Source organism: Chelon labrosus (assembly GCF_963514085.1).
Source record: "Chelon labrosus genome assembly, chromosome: 4".
NCBI classification, from domain to species: Eukaryota; Metazoa; Chordata; class Actinopteri; order Mugiliformes; family Mugilidae; genus Chelon; species Chelon labrosus.
In genome coordinates, this window is record NC_140340.1 from 1,938,118 (window position 1) to 1,962,032 (window position 23,915).

The 23,915-nt window shown below is 44.1% G+C and overlaps 1 protein-coding gene across 4 annotated transcripts in view; it reads left to right on the plus strand.

The window, feature by feature from the left end:
* LOC311486613 (dedicator of cytokinesis protein 3-like) overlaps positions 1-23,915 on the plus strand; it is a gene marked incomplete at both ends in the record, with an annotated part of 193,724 nt that overhangs the window by 52,040 nt on the left and 117,769 nt on the right. For all 4 annotated transcript variants that reach the window (XM_084542524.1, XM_084542525.1, XM_084542526.1 and 1 more), the window contains 2 exons: positions 12,579-12,662; positions 18,645-18,685. In XM_084542524.1, coding sequence (XP_084398650.1) covers positions 12,579-12,662; positions 18,645-18,685 — 125 coding nt within the window. The remainder of the gene's footprint in view (positions 1-12,578; positions 12,663-18,644; positions 18,686-23,915) is intronic.

Consider the following 23,915-nt stretch of genomic DNA (forward strand, 5'->3'; position numbering starts at 1 on the left):
TCCGGCTCGCTTATTGTTCAAACAGGCCCTGGGCGAGTCCTGGCATTTCGGTGAAGAGCCTGTTTTTGTCCGTCTGTCTGTTACTGTTGAGAAGATTAACGTTTTGCCCCGTGGTGGAGGGTGGAAGTGAGGCCACGTAAACATGTGTTGTCAGCGCGTTCGTCTTTGTCTTCTCTGGTTTTATCAGAGCGTTGGCCTCTCTTATAAAAAAAACACTAAATAGATGAGAAATAAAGCTGAGACGGATGCTGGGAGAACGAAGCAAATATTCTAAGCCAGTTCTGTTCTTCATGGTTTATTGTGTAAATATACATTCTACTACATCTGCTACTTTAATATATTTAGAGTATTAGTATTCCTCCTCTTAGTACGATTTTCATGCATTCATCTGTTCTCCATCAGAGCCTTTCAGCCGAAAGCTTTCATCGTTTCTCTCGCACGATCTCCGCGACGTTCAATTAGCTTGATTACTTCATCCAGAGCTCGCCCGTCGCCTCGCCTCCCGTCGTCCCTCGTCAGCCTGTCCCCCCTCTTCCTTCCTCCGTCCTCTCTCTCTCTCCAAATCTGTCTCTCCTCCGTCGTCGTCTTTGCTCGGCTGAAGTTTTGTGCCTGAGAGCGTCCTGACGTAGAGCAGCGACGAACAAGGTGGAGGAGCTTGTTCAAGACATGAGGAACTTAACCCACTTAACCCACAGTCCACGGTCTGTGGGTTAAGTGGGTTTACAGGACTATTCAGAGCTCTAGCTGAAGTTAATGTTCTGCTTAGTGGACCAGGACTCTGGAGAACATGGAGTAAGAAAGGCTGTAGGACGTTTAAGGGACGTCTTTACAGGTCCTCCTATGGAGAGTTTATGGTCAGTTTGTTTAAATCCATTGGTTTTAAATCATGTGTGTGTCCCTAGTTTGTGACAACATCGTCTTCATCACGTCCTGAGAAGAAGACTTGAACTTTACTTTCATCCTTTGACCAACTTTCTACTGAGAAAGAAAAACTGTACCCTGGAGAATTTAGGTTTAGCTTCCGTGCTAATGGACGGGTGTTTGGCAGCTGTTGGCGTCTAGAAGCCACCGATGCTAACACTTTAGCGTCCCTGGAAAGGACGTCAGGACTCGTGAACTCACCCCGATGGAAAGTTTCCACTTAGAAGGTCACGACTATCACAAGAGGGACCATCTGACCTGATCTAGACTTGGTCTCCTGTAGCTTCCTAAAGTCTGTCCTTGTCTTCTCCTAGAGGTGGTCTCCTGTAGCGTCCTAAAGTCTGTCCTTGTCTTCCTTGTCTTCTCCTAGAGTTGGTCTCCTGTGTCTTCATAAAGTCTGTCCTTGTCTCCCTTGTCTTCTCCTAGAGTTGGTCTCCTGTAGCTTCCTAAAGTCTGTCCTTGTCTTCCTTGTCTTCTCCTAGAGTTGGTCTCCTGTAGCGTCCTAAAGTCTGTCCTGGTCTTCCTTGTCTTCTCCTAGAGTTGGTCTCCTGTAGCGTCCTAAAGTCTGTCCTTGTCTTCCTTGTCTTCTCCTAGAGTTGGTCTCCTGTAGCGTCCTAAAGTCTGTCCTTGTCTTCCTTGTCTTCTCCTAGAGTTGGTCTCCTGTAGCGTCCTAAAGTCTGTCCTGGTCTTCCTTGTCTTCTCCTAGAGTTGGTCTCCTGTAGCGTCCTAAAGTCTGTCCTTGTCTTCCTTGTCTTCTCCTAGAGTTGGTCTCCTGTAGCGTCCTAAAGTCTGTCCTTGTCTTCCTTGTCTTCTCCTAGAGTTGGTCTCCTGTAGCGTCCTAAAGTCTGTCCTTGTCTTCCTTGTCTTCTCCTAGAGTTGGTCTCCTGTGTCTTCATAAAGTCTGTCCTTGTCTTCCTTGTCTTCTCCTAGAGTTGGTCTCCTGTAGCTTCCTAAAGTCTGTCCTTGTCTTCCTTGTCTTCTCCTAGAGTTGGTCTCCTGTAGCTTCCTAAAGTCTGTCCTTGTCTTCCTTGTCTTCTCCTAGAGTTGGTCTCCTGTAGCTTCCTAAAGTCTGTCCTTGTCTTCCTTGTCTTCTCCTAGAGGTGGTCTCCTGTAGCTTCCTAAAGTCTGTCCTTGTCTTCCTTGTCTTCTCCTAGAGTTGGTCTCCTGTAGCTTCCTAAAGTCTGTCCTTGTCTTCTCCTAGAGTTGGTCTCCTGTGTCTTCCTAAAGTCTGTCCTTGTCTTCCTTGTCTTCTCCTAGAGTTGGTCTCCTGTAGCTTCCTAAAGTCTGTCCTTGTCTTCCTTGTCTTCTCCTAGAGTTGGTCTCCTGTAGCTTCCTAAAGTCTGTCCTTGTCTTCCTTGTCTTCTCCTAGAGTGGACTGGATTCAGTCCAATAAATCTTTCAGTCAAAGTTAATGTAGTGTGGAGAGGGTAGCTGGTACCTTGAGTTCTCTACTCCAGAAATGTTCTGGTCATCCAACGCTTCTTTTAAATGTTTGTTGTGAAAAGTCGGACAAGAAACTTCTTCTAGTTTTTCAGAGACAGATGTGACTCTAGTCCACCGCCGTTAAAACAGAAGAAGACGAGGTCTTGATGCTACAGGGACCTGGTTTTACTTTAGTATCTGGGTCTCATCCTTCCTGATATATTCTTCCTCCCCTCCATCGCTCTCTCTCTCTCTCTGGTCCCGATGGCATCTCATTCCCTGGTGATATCGTTGCTGTATATCAGCTTTCATCCAGGCTTATTGCTCTGGTCTGTCTGCACATCTCGTGCTTCTCCACCTGAACATCTGCATCTCATCCATCAGCCCAGGAAACACCACCTCTCTCTCCTCATTCTCTGCCTTTGGCTCTTGTTTCTTTACCTTCTCGTCCCTCGCTGCACGTCTCCTCCATCTCCATCATGTACCGTGTGTCATCATCCTGTCTTTATTTATTATTTATGAGCTGTTCATCCACTCCATCCCTCTTCGTCCTTTGACATCCGTCCATATTTGATGTTTCTGACCCGTCTGCTCTCAGACGTTTCTTTATTTTTGTCCCCGGTGCAGAGGCGAACGAGCTCGACTAAATGTTTTGAATCAATCATGAAATCTGTCGATCAAAGGCGCGTTTCTGTTTTTACCTTCATGAATAATTTGGCCTAACTTTAACAAACTCCCCCCCGGGGGCAGCGAGGCCACTTTATTATATATTAATTCATGTGTCATCGTGTTTGTGTGTTTCTAAAAGTACAGACACAAACACACGCAGACATGTGGAGTGTAAGCTGGCGTAATGAGTGTGTGTGTGTGTGTGTGTGTGTGTGTGTGTGTGTGTGTGTGTGTGTGTGTGTGTGTGTGTGTGTGTGACGGAATAATCCTGACACGTTTGAACACGAATAAACTTTTAACAAATGATGCGACAAAACAAAACTTGGTTCTGAGTAATAAGTAAAGAAGTGTTTTTGTTTTAATTAGCATCTGTAATGTTTGAGTGTGATCTCAGCTACGACCAGCAGGTGTCTGTCAGCAGGTTAGAACCAACAACCTTCAGGCTGAGATGCTAACCGCTGCTAAAGGATGCTAACACCCAGTTGGAGTAGAACGTTGATGGAAACCTGCCTGGTTTAGTTTTATATGTCAGTATGAGCAGAAACAAACTGACGGAAAGCAGAGCGGACATGCTAGCTATTAGCATTAACTTTAGCATCGCCATTTGCCATTAGCATTGTCTTTAGTTTCACCATTAGTATCATGTTTGGCATCACCTTTAGTTCGTCCTTTAGCGATTGCCGTTTGCATCCCCTTTAGCATCTCCATTAGCATCACCATTAGCATCGCCATTAGCATCGCCATTGGCATCTCCTTTAGCATTGCCATTAGCATTGCCATTAGCATTGTCTTTAGTTTCACCATTAGTATCATGTTTTGCGTCTACTTTAGTTTCTCCTTTAGCGCTGGCGTTTGCATCCCCTTTAGCATCGCCATTAGCATCGCCATTAGCATCTCCATTAGCATCACCATTAGCGTCTGCTGTGGAGTCTCCGTTGAGTCCTTTTCTAGATTATTGGCTGGTGGTCGGCGCTTGGGAGTCGTTGTTCTCATGTCCTCATCTGTCGCTTCTGAGAAAAGAACTCAACAGAGACTCCTGAGCAGACGCTAAGGAGATGCTAATAGAGATGCTAATGGCTTCCATGTCGGTGCATGTCTCTAAAACTAAACCAGGTAGATTTCCATGAACGTTTTGCTCTGAGTGGGTGTTAGCAACCTTTAGCAGATCAGTAACAACAGCTGACGTTTTACACTATTAAAGCAAATTATTGAGAAAATATCGAATTCATTCGTAGATTTCTTGTCCACATGTGTTATGATGAGGTAATGTTGGAATAACAGTTTTATTTACTGGTAAGTTAACCAGAGGATAAAGATCATATTATTGTTTTAGCGTTGGTTATTTTGTGAGAACCTGTTTAACCAGCAGCATTACGGGGACGTGTTTTCCTTACAAGGACCGAATCCCCACACAGGAAGTGGACGGACACTTCAGAGGACGCGGCGTGCGAGCGCGTGGTAGCCTGAAGCTCTGCAGCAGTGTCGCACAGATGAGTTGTAAATAATGAAAGCTGAAGGTTGTAATGATCCCTTACATGTGAGCCGAGGCCCCTGAGAGCTCCAATATCCTGCAGTAAATTATTACAGATTACGCTCTAATGACCCACTTACATCTAATAGGTCCATGTTGTGGTGTTTAGCGGGGGCTCAATAAAGGAAGAGCTCCGTCTTCAGATAGAGAACCACTGTGCTTTGGACTTTATAAACTAAAGTGTTTTTTTTTTAAAGATTATAATTGATCATTTTACGGTTAATTCAATTTTGAGACTCGCTGCCACATGGAATCAGTCTGTGGTTGATGTCTCTGGGTTGTTTTAGCAGCGATGAATTTTAGATTTAGTGGTTAACTAAAAAAAATACTTCTGCATCTATTGGATAGTCTTTCTCAAATAATGTCTTAATCACTGTTATTATTCATTAATCATTATTTCCTGTCAATATCTTTTACGACAAGATACGATAAAGGACTCTTTTCCAACAGCAGCTGAACTAATTGAACTCTACGGCGCTCACTACATTAAGCCCCGCCCCCAAACGATCTGATAGGCTCAGCAGATCCTTGCAGGAGCAGAATCAGTTCCCAACGGAGAGGCTCCAGAACAACTTTCAACCTCAAATCCTGTATTCAGTGTTAGTTTCTAATAACTGAGAGAGGTTCAACTGTGTTTTCATTGTGGAGTCTGTGGTTTGAATTGTCTTGTTTGTTGGTTTCACTACTTCATTCATCATATGCTCATAAACTTATGTTGACTTGGTGCAGTCAGGTATCCCAGAATGCATTTCAAGAGAAGGCCGTCCCGTCCTCCAGAGTCTGTAGAACCAGTGGACGCCATGACGGCTCATCTGAAGTGGAAGCATGTGGAGCTCCCCCTGGTGGTTGGCTGCAGTATATGTCATAAACCCCGCCCCCTTCATGTTAATGGGCGGGACTTGGGCCAAAATAAAACACCTAAGCATACCCTCAGATAATCGTTTTTTTTTTTACAAAGATAGTTTCTGACATGTCAGGTAATTAATATGATGTTGGTGAATGTTCAAGGGTCAGTTTTTTTGGATAAGACGTCGTGATGATTGACAGTTGTCATGACAACGGCGCATTGAGCCTGCGACTAACGTAAAGTTGTTGTTGATAAACGGCCTTCGTCTAAACTTCCTGAAAGTTACCAGCGATTTCGAAAAACTTTAGCATCTTTAGCGAGATATATAACGTCGTCTAATTTGTCTGTCAGTCACGTATGTTTGGAGTTGAGTTGAAGTGTTGGTGTGTGGTCAGAGGTCTGTGTTTGTGCCTCGAGGCAAACATGAACACGAGGACCTTTCGCATCAGAGGTCGCTTCAGTGGTCAGGAGAAATCAGGAAAACATGAGGATTCCTTCAAACGCAGCTGAAACACTGAGGACAGGAAGTGAGCGTCTTGTCCCTGAATGTCCACATCAACATAGACCAGTATGTCCCTCTGTGTACATGGATGCTTTAGAGCCTCCGGCTCTTCGTACGTATGTGTGTGCGCTGGCCTTTTTTAAATGTTTTAATTAATATTTTTTTTTGCTGCAGTCTGCTGTGAATTAGTGAAAGTGGCCGGGCAGATATCAGCATCTGTCCCTTGCAGCTAATTAGTTGAGAAAGTGTCGAGGACTTCCTGGATGCTGCAAGGTCAATCAATTATTCTCTGTGTGTTGTGAGCCATGTTCACAGTGAGGGCTTTGCAAAGCGTTACACAGCTTTTCAAACATTACTCACCCACACTTAGGGCTGAAGAATAATGAGAAGTGGAACATAGGGCTGGGTTTAAAGATCTGATGTCGATTCATGATATTTGCCGGCGTCCTCTCGTTAGAAATCTCACTGTGGCCTCACAAGACTGGTTTTGTGCCACTCGTCTCGCAAGACAAGGAAACTAGGAAAATCTACTGTTAGCTGGAAGGCTAGAAAGCTAGGAGGAGATACTATTAGCTTGAAGGCTAGAACATTAGGAGGAGCTACTATTAGCTGGAAGGCTAGAAAGCTGGAGGGAGCTACTATTAGCTGGAATGCTACAAAACTGGGAGGAGCTACTATTAGCTTGAAGGCTAGAAAGTTAGGAGGAGCTACTATTAGCTGGAAGGCTAGAAAACTGGGAGGAGCTACTATTAGCTTGAAGGCTAGAAAGTTAGGAGGAGCTACTATTGGCTTGAAGGCTAGACAGTTAGGAGGAGCTACTGTTAGCTGGGAGGCTAGAAAGTGAGGAGGAGATAATATTAGCTTGAAGGCTAGAAAACTGGGAGGAGCTACTATTAGCTTGAAGGCTAGGAAGCGTTAGGAAACTTAAAACACAGAGTGAGGACGACTTTCACCTGATAAACCAAACTCAAACCTTAGTCTAACGTTCTTTTTCTTGCATTGGGGATCACAGTAGTTCATCTCTATGGTTCCAGGGTTGAACCCTCTATCGCAGCAACCTTGTCAAAGCGAACAACAGTGCATTTTATGCTTCATGTTTTGTTTTTATTTTTTTTTAATCTGGCCTCAGCTGTAATCTTGTCGAAACAAGGACTTGTTTGTCCAAAAATAAAAAGGTAAACAATCCAAATCTCCCGGAGTCAACTTTAATCATCCCAGCTGGTTCAGTCAATAACCCCCACCCCCCACCCCCACCCCCCCGGGCGATCGCCACATTTAATTATTTTTCCCCCGAAGGACAAACATGGACGGATGTTGTTTCTGTCTACAAATCGTCCTTCAGCCTTGAGGCCGTAAACTTCGGTTCCAAAGCCGAAAAGGGAGCGTAGATCATCGATGGATACGTCTCTAGAACCATCACTAGAACCACAATATATATAATGTTATTGAGACTTTGGTTGTTTTTTATTGTGGTAGCATCTTGTTGATGGTTTGGTATTTGCCTGTGTGGTATTTCCTCTGACTCCCTGGGAAAAATAGGACTGGGAGATAGAAAGTACTGCACCATCATCATGCGCCATATTAGCTGGGAGGCTAGGAAGAGCTACTATTAGCTGGGAGGCTAGGAAGAGCTACTATTAGCTGGGAGGCTAGGAAGAGCTACTATTAGCTGGGAGGCTAGGAATAGGTACTATTAGCTGGAAGGCTAGGAAGAGCTAGTATTAGCTCGGAGGATAGCAAGCTAGGAAAAGTTACAAATAGCTGGGTGGCTAGGAAGCAAAGAAGAGCTACTGTTAGCTGGCAGGCTAGGGAGAGCTACTTTTAGCTAGCTGGCTAAGAAGGGCTACTATTAGATGGGATGCTAGTAAGAGCTACTATTAGTTTGAAACCTAGGAAGAAAGGAACAGCTACAAATAGCTGAGAGGCTCAGAAGAGGAAGGGCTAGGAAGCTAGGAAGAATAACTTTTACCTGGGAGGCCAGGAAAAGCTATTATTAGCTCAGAGTCTGGGAACAAAAGGAACAGCTGCAAATAGGTGGGAAGCTAGGAAGAGCTACTATTAGCCGGGAGACTAGGAAGAGATACTATTAGCTCGGAGGCTAGTAAGCCGAGAAAAGCTACGAATAGCTGGGAGGCTAGAAAGCTAAGAAGAGCTACTATTAGCTAGGAAACTAAGAAGAGCTACTGTTAGCAGGGAGGCTAGGAAGAGCTACTGTTAGCAGAGAGCCTTAAATCGGTCCATTCATCCTTTCATCCATTTTCATCCAGTCATCTGAACCATGTCCTTCCTCCTAGAAAGACCAGTTCCTCGTCCTCTGGGCTATCCCAGGACATTCCAGCTAATCCAGAAAGTATCTGCAGATAAATAGTCGTGTCCTGAAACCACCTTCAGTTCCTCTGTGGACATTAAAGAGTTGATGAGGTGCTGGTTCCTATTACAGTAGTTCTATAAAATAATCAGAGACGTACAGCGGGACCGTCCGTGGAGGTCATTAAAGGGTGATTAGTGTCGGCCGTTAAATCTTAAAGTCATGTCGTCTTTATTCGTTTAGTTTTCAGCACATTGACTTTAAGTATTCCCTAAAAACGAGTTTCTTAAACTATCACCGGTCTCAGTAATGACTGTCTGTTTCCCATAAGCCATTGCTTCCATTAAACTTTGATTCTAAGTGTGATAGGAACTACTGTAAAGATGGTTTATCCTCTCACAGATAATTAGAACGATACGCTGACAGTTTAGATTCTCACTGCTCCCGTCACATAATTTTTTCGTCTTGTTGTCGCCTCCTGAATCTAAAAAACAGATTTTATGTTCCATCAGACCTCTCCCTGGTAGTTGTGTGTTGGAGGGGGGGTAAAGTGGAAGTGAGTAGCGTCCCCGTTTAGCCTGTTAATAGCAGGCAGCAGTTCTCCAGGCCGTGGCTACGATACAGTGGATCTGTGATGTGTGTGGAGCAGAGTGTGTCGTTGGCCTAGTTCTGCCACGGCCAACGCTAGCACAGAGTTTGTTATGTAGCTTTAAATCCTGCAGGACATCTGCTTTAAATGCTCAGGCTTCCAATCACTGAATAAATAAATGAACATATGCAAAAAAAAAAAAAACAACTTGACCTCCTTTTGCACTTTATTCCCTCTGGGGTTTTTACCTTGTCACACTTTAAAAGCCTCGTATGGAGCAGCAGCTGCAACTGGAGGACGAGAGGAAAATCTCCCTCAGTCACAGACAAGAGCTACTATTAGCTGGGAGGCTAGGAAGCTAAGAGTAGCTACTATTAGCTGGGAGGCTAGGAAGCTAGGAGGAGCTACTATTAGCTGGGAGGCTAGGAAGCTAAGAAGAGCTACTATTAGCTGGGAGGCTAGGAAGCTAACAGTAGCTACTATTAGCTGGGAGGCTAGGAAGCTAGGAGGAGCTACTATTAGCTGGGAGGCTAGGAAGCTAAGAGTAGCTACTATTAGCTGGGAGGCTAGGAAGCTAGGAGGAGCTACTATTAGCCGGGAGGCTAGGAAGCTAGGAAGAGCTACTATTAGCTGGGAGGCTACGAAGCTAAGAGGAGCTACTATTAGCTGGGAGGCTAGGAAGCGCTACTGTTAGCTGGGAGGCTAGGAAGCGCTACTGTTAGCTGGGAGGCTAGGAAGCTAAGAAGAGCTACTATTAGCTGGGAGGCTAGGAAGCTAAGAAGAGCTACTATTAGCTGGGAGGCTAGTAGGCTAAGAAGAGCTAATGTAGCTGTGGAGGCTAGGAATCTAAGAAGAGCTACTATTAGCTGGGAGGCTAGGAAGCTAAGAGGAGCTACTATTAGCTGGGAGGCTAGGAAGCGCTACTGTTAGCTGGGAGGCTGGGAAGCTAAGAGGAGCTACTATTAGCTGGGAGGCTAGGAAGCGCTACTGTTAGCTGGGAGGCTGGGAAGCTAAGAAGAGCTACTATTAGCTGGGAGGCTAGTAGGCTAGGAAGCGCTACTGTTAGCTGGGAGGCTAGGAAGCTAAGAAGAGCTACTATTACTTTTCAGTTTGGGGTTTTTATTCACTTTGGGTGTTTATGTTTGTTCTTCCTGTTCTACTTTGAATAGATTCCCCTTTTGTCGGTTTAACTTTCTTTTTGTTTTCTCAGCTGTGATTGTTTACTTTGTTTTCCCACGTCTCGTTCACCAATAGTTTTCATTTCTCTTTAATTTCATCTTGGACGTGTCTCAGAGCTGCTTCACCAGCCAGCGACTCTTGTCCCGTGTTGGTTCATATAAACCATAAAGCTGCTGTTAAAGCCTGTTAACTACCTTTATAAATAAACACCGTCCAGGTTTCCTTCTCCTCCGGGTCGCTGCCGCCCGGTCTTATCGTCTTATATTTTATTCTCTTTTTTCCATCTCACACCTGCCAGCTGTGTTCTCATCAGGTTGTGTTCACGCCACGTTCAGTGGGTTCACGAACCTGCAGGCGCTCGTCACGCCTCTTCACGACATGTTTCACATTCAGGAGTGTCCTATCAGACTTCATATGGACGTCGACTGCTCGCCCAGAGAAAAGATCCACGTTTATACTGTTTTATTTTGAAAATGTGTCTTTTACTTTGAAAAATACCAATATTTAATGACGTCACATGGCTCCTCCTTATTATTATCATCATGAACAAGACTTTTATAAACTCATTACTAATGTGTATTAATGTAGAAGTGATGCTTTATAATAGCTGCAGTCTATTCAGCATTAACAAATACTTCATTCATTATTTATAAAACTTATCTCTAAGTCATAAAAACCCAGTTGTGATGATGTTTAAGTAATAATTGATGCAGCAGAAGGTTTTTAATGCTCTCAGAGCCAGAGCAGGCCTGAAGAAGAAGAAGAAGACCTCGTCCGATCTTTGCTCAAGACGAAGAAAGTTCTTCCCGTAAATAATTCACAGACATTTGTGTCAAACGTCGTCTTCTGTTAGTTAAATATTGAAGCTGGGAGGCTTTTTAAACTGAATCATGCCTCACACACAGATTCCTGCATCTATTATTTGCTGAGTCGTTCGTGTAGAGCACAAAGAACCACCACGGGTTTAAGTGGTGCCGCTGCTTTAACAGATGGGCGTCGTTTAGAGTCCGACTGTTGACCCGATCCTCTGGATGAACTGAACGCTGATAGCCTCCAGGTAGAGACACCCTGAGACCTCTGTCCTCTGTCCCCTGTCCCCTCGGCTCTGGAGACGATGTTCGGTGTTGTTCCTTGGTCTTTGAACATCTTCTTGGCTGGAAACCATCAACTGTAGCTGATGGATTTGTGGATTCTTGTTTTAAACCAGGGCGACTCAGTGGTGTGGCGGTTAGCACTGACGCTGAGGGAGAACATGCAAATAATAATAAAGTTCTAATCTTTTAAAAGGTTTAGTCCACATGATCAGTAAAGCTGTCTATGATATGACCAGGCTACGGTAGAGGTTTGATAACGACACTAACAACTTGATAAGATCCATCTACGTCACCGTCCATCACCTCCTCTTTACCTTTCTATCTCTTCTTCTTTCCTTTCTTCTCCTTCTTATTCTCTTCCTACTTCTTTGTCTTCTTCTTCATCTTATTGTCCTCCTTCTCGTCCTCCTTTTTCTTCTCCCCCTTCTTCCACTTCTACTCCTCTTCTTCTCTTTCGTCTTCTTCTCTTTCTTCTATTCTTTCTTCGTCTTCTTCTTCTACTCCTCCTCGTCCTCCTCCTTCTTCTTCTTTGTCCCCTCCTCCTCCTTCTCTTCCTCATGTTCTTGTCCTCCTTCTTCTTCTACTCCTTCTCATTCTTCTTCTACTTCTTCTCTTCCTCCTTCTTGGTCTTCTCATTCTTCTCCTCCTCCTCCTCCTTGTTCTTCTTCTCCTTCATCTTATTCTCCCTCTTCTTCTTCTCCTCCTACTTCTACTTATTCTTTCCCCCTTTTCTTCTTCTTCATCATCTCCTCTTTCCCCTTCTACTCATCTTCTTCTTCTCCTTCATCTTCTTCTCTTCCTCCTTTTTTTTCTTCTCCTTCTGCTCCTCCCCGTTCTTCTACTTCATCTTTTCTCCACCTCCTTCTTATTCTTCGTCTTCTCCTCCTTCTTCCACTCCTTCCACTTCTGCTCCTCTTATTCTCTTTCATCTTCTTCTCTTTCTTCGTCTTTGTCTTCTACTCCTCCTCGTCCTTCTTATTGTCCTCCTCCCCCTCCTCCTTGTACTTCTTCTCTTCCTCCTTCTTCAACTCCTTGTACTTCTACTCCAATTCTTCTTCTCCTTCTTCTCTTCCTCCTTCTTGGTCTTCTCATTCTCCTCCTCCTCCTCCTCCTTCTTCTCCTGTTCTATTTCCAGTAGATGTGATTCTCCTCTTCATCAGTGAAGATGTTCTGTTGTGAACTCATGTATGTGATCACGTCATGTTGTCAGGTCGTCATGGTAACAGTCATTGATCGGGTTGAGTGACGTCTCCTCAACATATTTAACATTTCATTAGTCGTTGACTCAGAGTGACTGGAGTCATCTGTGTCCTTGTTTTCATTGTTTTCATGAGGAAGATGAAGATCAACGCCTCCTGCTACGGCTCAAAGTGATGAAGAATTAAAAGAACATATCAGTAGATGGATCAAAAATAAAAATATAATTCACAGAGTTGATATATTCAGAGCGGTGTCTTTACCTTCCTCTCTTCTTTATCTCTTTATTCATGTCTCTCTTTATTTTTTTCCTCCACAGTCGTCTGCAGCTTCCGAGGTTCTGTGTCGCAGGGTTTGGCTCTGGAGGTGGGAGAGACGGTTCAGATCCTGGAGAAATGTGAAGGTAAGACTAATGATCTAATGATCGGACGGCACGACTAGAACATGACTAGAACATGACTAGAACATGAACCAGACTCTGGGAACGTCTGGATTTCATTACGATCCAGAGACAAAAATCCCTCAACTGCATCAGCCAGTCAGAGACATTGAAACCAACCAGATGACATGTATGACTACTGCAACTCTTCTGTCCATCACCACATGAAGCCCCGCCCCCCAAACAATCTGATTGGGCAGAATCGGTTCCCAACAGAGAGACTCCAGATCAGATTTACACCAGAAATAAATCTGTAGGCTGTGGACTCTGACTTCCAGACGTTTCCAAGTATCCTCAGTTTGCTTCATACTTTGTAAAAGTTAATTTCACTTCTAGTAGAACTTAAGACCGATGGAACCTTCCACACGGTAGACATGATTTTGGTTCCTCCTCTTCTTCTTCTTAGGTTCTTTTAGCAGCAACAGAAGAAGGAAGATCAGGATTAGCTAAAGCCCAAAACTGATCATTTAAAAAAATAAAATAAAATAAACTTCTCGTATCGGTCCTGAGTTGAGATCCTCAAGAATTCTGCTTTTGAGAACTTGTAATTTGATTTTTAAACAACTACAGAGTGAATCTACATGTTACTCTGAAGGTTCTCAGTCATTCAAGTCATGGTTTATATAAAAACAAACAACAACAAAGACACGTGGACTTACTTGAAGACGTTTCTTTCGAGTGTTCAGCTCTAAAAGACTGGATCATCTGTGGTCCATCTGAAGTCCACCTGAAAGTCACATTGGAGGATTATTACAAGACTGAACCCAAACGTGTCTTATACGTGAATGAGCCACGTTTACGTTCATCATCTGATCTGATGTATGTAGACTAGTCCCGTATGAACACGATGCATGTTCACCTCATCATGTCACTGATGTTGAGTAAATGTTCTGGCTGCAGCTAACTAGCTAGTGTTTACTCTGACTTTATTCTTTCGTCTTCATCTAAAATTTAGTGAAACTGCACCGAAACAACTTTTCTCTTTTTGAATATTCCTTTTCCGACCTTTACTTGAGTTCGCTGTCGTTTCAAAGCGCAACTAGCTCGTACGTCTTCTGTGAAAGCAGCAGCAGCATCAGTGTTGTTGTAGCTCGTGGTTTGACCCGGTGAGTCACGGTCCATTTCCCTCCAGACAGCTACGAGGCCACCAGGTAGAAAAGCCTCCACATGAATCCTGCTCCTGCTGCTGCTGCTGCTGCTGCTGCTGTCACAAATGTGCACGGTGAAAAATGAAGTAAATGCTCGGTGGCTGCATTCACACTTCTCTCCCGTAATGAGCACAAATAGCCTGGAAGAGAGCCCAAGTTATTAGCCGACGCTACTCCCATTGTTTTCTAGGAATTAGCAGCCGAGGCCAGGAGGTGTTGTCTTCTGCTGCAGATAATGAGTGAGTTTGTCCTCCATTAGCCTCCGGTGAACGGGACACTGACTGGCTCCTCCTCAGCTTCTTCTCCTTTACGTTTTCTCCTCTCTTGTTGTGTATTGACTCACGTTTGAGGCTAATTTCATGGCATCAAGTCAGAATCTGATTTTCCTTGAGTGCATGAGAGACAGGAGCTATAAGCTGAGCAAAGACAGAACAACTGGTGGAGCAGAACTGATATTTATTAGTGAGGTTTTTAAAACTCTTATTTATTCATTTTTTATTCATAAGTCTAAAACCAAACTTGAAATACTAAAAAGTACACATACCAAGAAGAAGACGTTTAAACTAAAGAGATATGACAGTGAGAAGGAGCTGGCCAGGACATCCCCAGGACATCCCCAGGACATCCCCAGGACAACCCCAGGACACCCCCAGGACACCCCCCGGGACATCCCCAGGTTTCACTCTCAGGCGTTAGACTTGAATCAGAGGCGTAGCAGCGATTTAACGTGTCGTGACTCCTCATCATTACTGAAGAGGACAGAGTCTCAGTGAAGTGTTAATTAGTCTGGAGAGGCTGTAGCAGCGCTGGACGTCCAGGCTGAAACCAGAAAACTAACACATAATTATTAAACATCAAGAAGACAGACTGACATTAGAGCAGTGTTCATGGTGACAGACACTTCTGAGTTAGTCTCAGTCCTCAGACGGACATGTTTCTCATTGTATACACAAGAAGGATTCATTCCAGGAACTACATATACAATGGATGGTTTTAGTTAAATGCTAAATGCTAAATGCTAATCAATTGTCCACTCTGTTTTGAATATGTCTCAGTAAAACATCAGAAGACAAAAACTTCATGTACAGTAAAACATCAACCAGTAAAGTACTTTGATGAGACTTTTTTGACTTCATAGTACTTAGATGAGACTTCTTTAACTTCGTAGTACTTAGATGAGACTTCTTTGACTTGGTAGTACTTAGATGAGACTTTTTGGACTTGGTAGTACTTAGATGAGACTTTTTGGACTTGGTAGTACTTAGATGAGACTTCTTTAACTCTGTAGTACTTAGATGAGACTTTTTGGACTTGGTAGTACTTAGATAAGACTTCTTTAACTCTGTAGTACTTAGATGAGACTTTTTGGACTTGGTAGTACTTAGATGAGACTTCTTAAACTTCATAGCTTAGTGGCCGTGATGGAGGCTGAATAAATATAAGGGTGATGCTAACTGAGATCAGATAGGCTAACGGCCCTTATCCAGTCACATGACAGGGACGCACATTTTCAATCACAGATAGTCAAATGACATTCTAGTCTCGTCTCGTTAACATTTCGTCATCGTTTTTTATCATCAGATATTAGTTTTAACTCGTCAGCATCTTATTCTCAGAAAGAAATGGTCGTTGATTAATATTTTTCATCCTGGTCAGTTTAAGAACGAAACCATAGCGCCTTATTTAACTTGTGTAATTTGTGTTCCTTCGAGAGATATTTAGATCTGCATATATCTACATAGTGGGAGTGACTGGGGCACCGAAACACAGCCTCTAAATAACGCATTATCTGTTCATTTCACCAATATTTTGTCATCGTACGATAGTGCTATTCCCCGTTGAGTCTGGATTTACCTGTTATCATCATCCAGGGTCTGTAGATTGACCTACAGACTCCGGATGATGTCATCTGATCTGGATGATGTCATCTTGTTTACCTGTAATTTGCTACTGCTAGCTTTTTTTTGCAACGTGGCTGAATATTTTTCCAATTCTGAGGTTGGAACCACAGCAGCAACTCCGGACTCAACGGGGATAGCACTAGTGTACGATAACAAAATATTGGTGAAATGAACGAGTTTTGTGTCAGATAAAACATTATTTAGAGGCTGCGTTTCAGTGCCCCAGTCACTCCCATTATATGGATATACGCAGATCTAAATATCTCCTGAAGGAATACAAATTACACAAAAGTTATATGGGTGAGTAAAAGACTGTATTTTATGCCAGAAATAAGGTCCAGGTTGTAAAAAACAGTAGTTCCCCTTTAATATTTAGAAGTTTAAGGATAGTTCCACAATTTACTTTTAACATCTTTGAGTTTTTCACCAGCGTTAGAACATTCTCTGAACACATAATCAATCAGGACACCTCTCATTGTTATTTTAATATCTGTCTCCACTCTTTACTCTCTAAACAGTTTATAGCATCAGCTAAGGGAGAGTTACCAGGAAGCAGTATGTCCCCGGTGAGGACGGGTGGAATCCTCCTGATGCTGTTATCACTAGTCTGACAGTTTGTCTCCTCCATGTCCAAGCTGACACCCCCACAGTGTTGTTATGGTGCTGTCAGTGGTGATGGACGGCTAGTCTGGGAGGACGACGGGCTCTCAGTCCCGTCCAGGTTCAGCTTGGCGAGGTGACGTTAGAGCTCCTCGGTGGCGTTGTTGCATAAACTGAGGACGATTGGTGTCTCAGCTGCAGCTGTCTCACATCTACTCAACCGGGCGTCCTAACCCAAATTAAAATGAAAAACAGCCTCTCTGGAGCCATTACCGCATCAACAAGCAATTCCTTTTTTTTTTTTTTTTTTTTCATAAGCCGGTCCGATGTGTCCTCTTCATGGACACACAGCATCGTTTAAGACTCATATTTGATGGAAACCTGCGTCTGGTTGTGTAACTCTGCTTTCATAAAGCTGAACCTGCATTAAGTCGACACAAATGGAGTCCGTCCTCCTGCTTAGAAATGATTTACACTGATTATTATTGTGGATTATTCTGGTGAAATGATTAATCAAACACCTGCTGTGTCATCTCTGCTCTCACAGGTATAGAATAGTCATATATTTGAAGCTTTCATTGACGTCCAGTCCTTTTTAATAGACTTTCTGTTGGCATGTTGCGTTCCCTAGCTCCTAACCCTAACCCTAGCTGTAATCTTTACCCTAACACCAAAGTCTTAACCCTCAAAAAGTCGCCCTACATAAACAACATCAGTATTCTGCAGGAGTCCGCCCCCCCATCAACGCACTAAAAACAAGACCAAACACACAAACACCCACGTCCTCACTTCAACCCTAACAAATCGACCCAGGCGCCGCCGGTCCAAGCCCCGGTCTGATTACCATATAGATGAGAGGCCGGGGAGTAAACACGGCCGTCTTAACGAGGCCGATAAATGAGTCCTGATTGGTTATTAATTAACCAGCCAATTAACCAGCCGGCATCTCCATATGCAAATCAGATTATGGAGAGCTGCCGGGAAATGGAAACGCCTGATTTTGCGAGAAGATAAGATGGGAGATCGCCGCGAGACGTCCTGTCTTGTTAGCGCCGGTTCATCTGGAGCGTTATCAGTTGACGGCTCCGTGACGGTTTCCACGGGAAACTTCTCGACTTTAACTTTCTTCTCTGGTGATTCAGATAATGTCAGAAAACTGCTGAAAGTAGAACTAAACTGCCTTTCTACTCTGAGAGCGTCGCCGTGATCGCATGCATCGTTTTGAGTCAAGTAAACGTCTCTTTGGCTTCAGTCTGTCGCCGACAGGCAGCACTCACCCAACCTCCGCAATCATTTTAATTTCCACTCGGATGGAGACAAATGATTTCCCCCGCTGTCTGTAGTCCCTGGATACGAGCAATTTTCAGCTGTCAAGGTTTTACGTCAAGTTGAGTCAACTTTCGTGACAGCTTCCTGCTCCGCAGAGGCATCTGATGGATGTCCGTCCATGTGGAAAGATCTGCTGAACTTAGCAGGGGGGCCTGAAGAAGAAGAAGAAGAAGAGACTTCATCATATTTCATCCTCAGGGTCGTAGTAGTGTGAAACCAGACTCTGGTCCTGAGATGGTGTAGGACGAACATGTTGGAGGCAACGAGGCTACTTCAGCCTAAAGCCTCGTCCACATCTAAACTGATTCTCTGGTCGTCCGTCTTTTTGAGGCCGACGTTTGGTCTCTAGTGGACGTCTCAGGCTCTGGTTGCCCAGGTAACCACCTTGTGTGAGTGTATGCTCGAAGCTAGCCCACCGCCGCTCCAACTGGGTCCACCCAACGCTCCAAGTCATCATGGTGGATCTGGAGGGTAGCTGGTACCTTGTGTTCTCTACTAAAACTCCCTAACCCCAACGCCATTAAAACAGAAGCTTTGACGCTACAGGGACGTGGTTTTGGTTTATGAGCTAAAATCAAGCTTGGCTGAAGCCCGATATCGATTGGGACGTCTCTGGTTATGTCCTCAGTCTTGATCTGGTCTAAAATTCAAACCGGTCCTCAGAAAGATACCTTTACAAGGTCTAAGAGTCGTCAACTGAATCAGTCTTTAGCTGCAGGACGTCACTCATGTCGACGTCTCCGTCTTTGTATTGCATTCATAAAGGCTAACGTCTACAAGCCTTTCCTTGGTTGTCATGGTGACTAATATATATTGTTTTCCTCTTTGGAGCAGCTTTATATTTACTTTATGAGGCTGATGGAGCTGTAATAGAATCATAGTTTATGTGTTTTAATGTTTATATCCAGTCATGGCGCTGACTCACGGCTGCTCTTTAACTCCTCCCTGATGTTTGTTCTTTCTTTCAGGATGGTACAGAGGATTCTCCACCAGGAAGCCAAATGTCAAGGTAACACTCTTCTTCTTCTTCTTCCTCCTCTCAGACCTTCAGTCTCCGTTTAGTAGCTGTGCTGATGTAGGCGAGGATGAATAAATAAGACTCTGAGGCGTCCTGCCTTCCTCAACGTGTTTCAGTTCATTGTCGTCTTCGCTGTCTGTCACATGACTCAGACGTAGATGCTGCCGTCGTTTACTTCTAAAACAAAGCACCCATCATCCAGGTAGCTTCTCTGGTTCCACATGACTGGTTTAGGTTTTTATTAGAACACCTGATGTAAAACTATCACCTGGAGAATGAATTCATACTGAGCTGCTATAGGCCTACGCTGATGGGGGGACTCACAGCTAATAACATGCTACATGGTAGTAGTACATGAGTAGCAAAAGAGAAGGAAGCAGAGGAGCTCAGTGCATCATGGGAGGGTGATTATGATCGAGTCATCAACACGTTTCATACACATCGCCATTAGCATCGCCTTTAGATACGCCAATGGCATCACGTTTAGCGTTGCCATTGGCCCTGGCGTAGGCTTTGCCGTTAGCATCACCATTAGCATTACCTTTAGCATCACTTTTAGAGTCGCCATTAGAGTCGGCATTAGCATCACCATTAGCATTACCTTTAGATTCCCCAATGGCATCACTTTAGCGTTGCCATTAGCATTGCCATTATTATCATCTTTAGCATGGCCTTTAGATACGCCAGTGGCATCACGTTTAGCGTTGCCATTGGCCCTAGCGTAGGCTTTGCCGTTAGCATCGCCATTATCATCACCTTTAGATTCGCCATTCGCATCACTTTAGCGTTGCCATTAGCATCACCATTAGCATCAGCTATAGAGTCGCCATTGGCATCATTTTTAGCTTCACTTTTAAAGTCGCCATAAGAATCGGCATTAGCATCATCTTTAGCGTTGCCATTAGCATCACCATTATGATCACATTTTGCATCACTTTTAGAGCTGATAGTAGAGTCAGGATTAGCATCACCTTTAGCATCTCCATTAGCATCTGCTCTGGAGTCTCTGTTGAGTTCTTTTCTCCAGAGAGGTTATTAATATTAATAAGTGTTCAACTTAAAGTGTCTCTCAAGCGTCACGGTCTCTGTTGGATGAATTTCCTTACTGTGATGTTTGGGTTTGAGCTTTTTGACTCAACACTGTTGACGTATCCAACATGAACTGATGCATTTACATAGCTGACAATGATTCCATGTGGCTTTTAGACCAGCTGTTGTACCTAGTTGTTTCCAAGCGTATACGGACACGCTCAGTTTGTCTTTATTGAGGCAGCCTTCCTCATCCTCCTCCTGACTCCATCCCTCTGTTCCCAGACACCATGTCTGGATCACCAGCTAACAGGCTTCTGGGTTTTTACTTTTATAAAAAGCTCCTCTTTTGTGTTTGTCCTGCTCTGTCTCTAAACCAGGATTGTGTTCTTTCTATCCTGCTCCATAAGAGCCTCTTCCTGTACTATATCTGGACGGCCATTGTTCTGGTTCTCTGCTGGGTGTTCAGGTAGAACCATGGAGCACATCATCTGCTGGAGTTTTATCCAGATGCTGTCGTTTATGTGCTCTGAATAAAAGTGTCACATATAAACTCCTGAATACATCTGATATGATGCAGCTAGTATTCAGTGCAAGGCTGTGATTTAAACCTGAGATGTTGATGAGGCTAATTCAGACTTAATAAATGTCCATTCAAGGTGCTTTTAAAACAGATCGTTATCTCCTGACAAAGACGACTGTCTTCAACTCAGAAAACTGATCAAGAATTTATTGACAATCGATAAAGAATCAACAAAGAAGAAGTGACTCTGATGGGAACAGGTTCTGCTCCAGTAAAGATCTGACGGGCCAATCAGCAGATGTGGGCGGGGCTTAAGTGTGTGTCTTGTTGTGTCCTGTAGTGTCTAGTTGTATCTAGTTGTGTCTTGTAGTGTCTTGTTGTGTCTTGTAGTGTCTTGTTGTGTCTTGTAGTGTCTTGTTGTGTCTTGTTGTGTCTTGTTGTGTCTTGTAGCGTCTAGTTGTGTCTCGTTGTGTCTTGTAGCGTCTAGTTGTGTCTCGTTGTGTCTTGTAGCGTCTAGTTGTGTCTCGTTGTGTCCTCTAGTGTCTAGTTGTGTCTTGTTGTGTATTATTGTGTCTCATTGTGTGTCTAGTTGTGTCCTGTAGTGTCTAGTTGTGTCTCGTTGTGTCTTGTTGTGTCTTGTAGCGTCTAGTTGTGTCTTGTTGTGTCTTGTTGTGTCTTGTAGCGTCTAGTTGTGTCTCGCTGTGTCCTGTTGTGTCTTGTTGTGTATTATTGTGTCTCGTTGTGTGTCTAGTTGTGTCCTGTTGTGTCTAGTTGTGTCTCGTTGTGTGTCTCATTGTGTGTCTCATTGTGTCCTGTAGTGTCTAGTTGTGTCTTGTAGTGTCTCGTTGTGTCTTGTAGTGTGTAGTTGTGTCTCGTTGTGTCCTGTATTGTCTCGTTGTGTCTCGTTGTGTCCTGTAGTGTCTAGTTGTGTCTTAATGTGTCTCGTTGTGTGTCCTGTAGTGTCTAGTTGTGTCTTGTAGTGTCTTGTAGTGTGTCTTGTTGTGTCCTGTAGTCTCCAGTTGTGTCCTGTAGTGTCTAGTTGTGTCTAGTTGTGTCTCGTTGTGTCCTGTAGTGTCTAGTTGTGTCTCGTTGTGTCCTGTAGTGTCTAGTTGTGTCTCGTTGTGTCCTGTAGTGTCTAGTTGTGTCCTGTAGTGTCCTGTAGTGTCTAGTTGTGTCCTGTAATCTCCAGTTGTGTCTCGTTGTGTCCTGTAGTGTCTAGTTGTGTCTCGTTGTGTCCTGTAGTGTCCTGTAGTGTCCTGTAGTGTCTAGTTGTGTCCTGTAGTCTCCAGTTGTGTCTCGTTGTGTCCTGTAGTCTCCAGTTGTGTCTCGTTGTGTCCTGTAGTGTCTAGTTGTGTCTCGTTGTGTCCTGTAGTGTCCTGTAGTGTCTAGTTGTGTCCTGTAATCTCCAGTTGTGTCCTGTAGTGTCCTGTAGTGTCTAGTTGTGTCTCGTTGTGTCCTGTAGTGTCCTGTAGTGTCTAGTTGTGTCCTGTAGTGTCCTGTAGTGTCTAGTTGTGTCCTGTAGTCTCCAGTTGTGTCTCATTGTGTCCTGTAGTGTCCTGTAGTGTCTAGTTGTGTCTCATTGTGTCCTGTAGTGTCTAGTTTAGAGATCACAGTGGTTCATGTTGTGTTTGTGTCTGATGTGATATTTACTCCATCCTGATCAATGAGATGGACTGTTGCCATGGAGACGATCAGATAGATGTGTTCACATCTAAATGTCTCTACTGATGGAGAGGAGCATCACATCTACTGGAATATAGGAGTAGGATCGGGAGGAGGAAGATGAAAACATGAAGGAGGAGGAGGAGTTGGAGGAGGAGAAAGAGAAGAAGAAAAAGGGTTAGGGGGGTAAACACCAGGACATGGAGGTAGTTGTTGGTTCTCAACAGGTTTCAACCATCAACAAGTTCTAATCTGATCAAGACCTCTTCCTCTCCCTCTCCCTCTCCCTCTTCCTCTTCCTCGTGTCACTTTAAAGACCAACGCCAGCCTCGATATAAACGTTTGAAATCAAACAGGTTTTTAATTTTTCATCAGGTCTGAGACACGTCCAGAGGATCCTCTAATCACAGCAGACATTAAAGCTCCACTCAGCCGAGCATCAATAATCCATGCAGCGGTCTGAGCGTCAGACTCTCAGCTGCTTGTTTGTAGTTTGAACATCATTCAGTTTATTTGAGACATGAGCAGCAGTGAAACGAGATAACGTTAATTAGTGGTAATAGACAGGTAGAGGAGTCCAGACTGAGGGCTGAGACCTCTGCTGGAGGACTGAGGACGCATCGTCTCCAAAAAACACTTTAAACATCAACGTGTTGCGTTCAAGGCACTGATGAAAGTCAGGAGAATCTTCTTCCTGGCCATGAACTCCACTAAACTGGTTCTCTGTGTTCTCAAACAGATTTTATTCTTGTCACCATCACAGAGCTCTCTCCTTTCTTTCCACCTCATTACAGTAATTAGTCTTTCTTTTTGTTTCTGCTGCTGATGAGCTCAGGATAATCTGTGTGTCATTGTTCTTCGGTCGCGTTAACAAGCTGAAAGCTCCAAGAAGCTTCATTCTGCCGTCCTGCTTTCTTCTTCTTCTTCTTCTTCTTCCTTTTTATTTTCCTGGAGGAGTTCATCTAACCCCAGCACACCAGCTAACCCCCCCCCCCCCCCCCCCCGTCATGAGCTCCTCTGTTGGACTGAGCTTTGTTCGTTGTCCTGGTTTCAGCTCCGTGCTGCATCACGACGCTCTCTGCTCTATAATTTCTGATCAGACGGGAAGATAAAATATCAGTGATTACACCACAGCTGCAGAACTGCTCAGCTTCCTCCTTTGTTGTTATTTGAGTCTCAGACAATGGGAGACTTTCAAAAGCTTCTGAGGAGGAGACATGTCTACTGAAATGAGATTCACTAAGGACAGAGCTTTGACCAAGGTTTTCAACCATTCTGTCTTCACTGAAGGCCTGGAGACAGCAACCCAACAGCTAAGAACTATGGTAACAAAGGCTAGGAATGGCTAATGGAATGGCTAATGTTAGCTGAGAGGCTAGGAATCTAGGTTGAGCTACTGTTAGCTGGGAGGCTAGGAAGCTAGGAAGAGCTACTGTTAGCTGGGCAGCTAGGGCTCTGAAAGAACTACTATTAGCTAGGAGGCTAGGAAGCTAGAAAAAACTACTATTAGCTAGGGAGCTAGGAAGAGCTACTATTAACTAGCAGTCTAGGAAGCTAGAAAGAGCTACTATTAGCTTGGGGCTGGTAAGCTAGAAAGAGCTACTATTAGCCAGGAGGCTCTGAAGCTAGGAAGAGCTACTATTAGCTAGGAGGCTAGGAAAAAGAAAGGGCTACTGTTAGCTGGGCGGCTAGGGCTCTGAAAGAACTACTATTAGCTAGGAGGCTAGGAGGCTAGGAAGCTAGAAAAACCTGCTATTAGCTAGGGGGCTAGGGAGCTAGGAAGAGCTACTGTTAGCTGGAAGGCTAGGAAGCTAGGAAGCGCTACTATTAACTAGCAGGTTAGGAACCTAGGAAGAGCTACTGTTAGCTGGAAGGCTAGGAAGCTAGAAAGAGCTACTGTTAGCTAGGCGGCTAGGAAGAGCTACTGTTAGCTGAGAGCTACTGTTAGCCAGGAGGCTAGGAAGCTAGGAAGAGCTACTATTAGCTAGGAGGCTAGGAAGCTAGGGA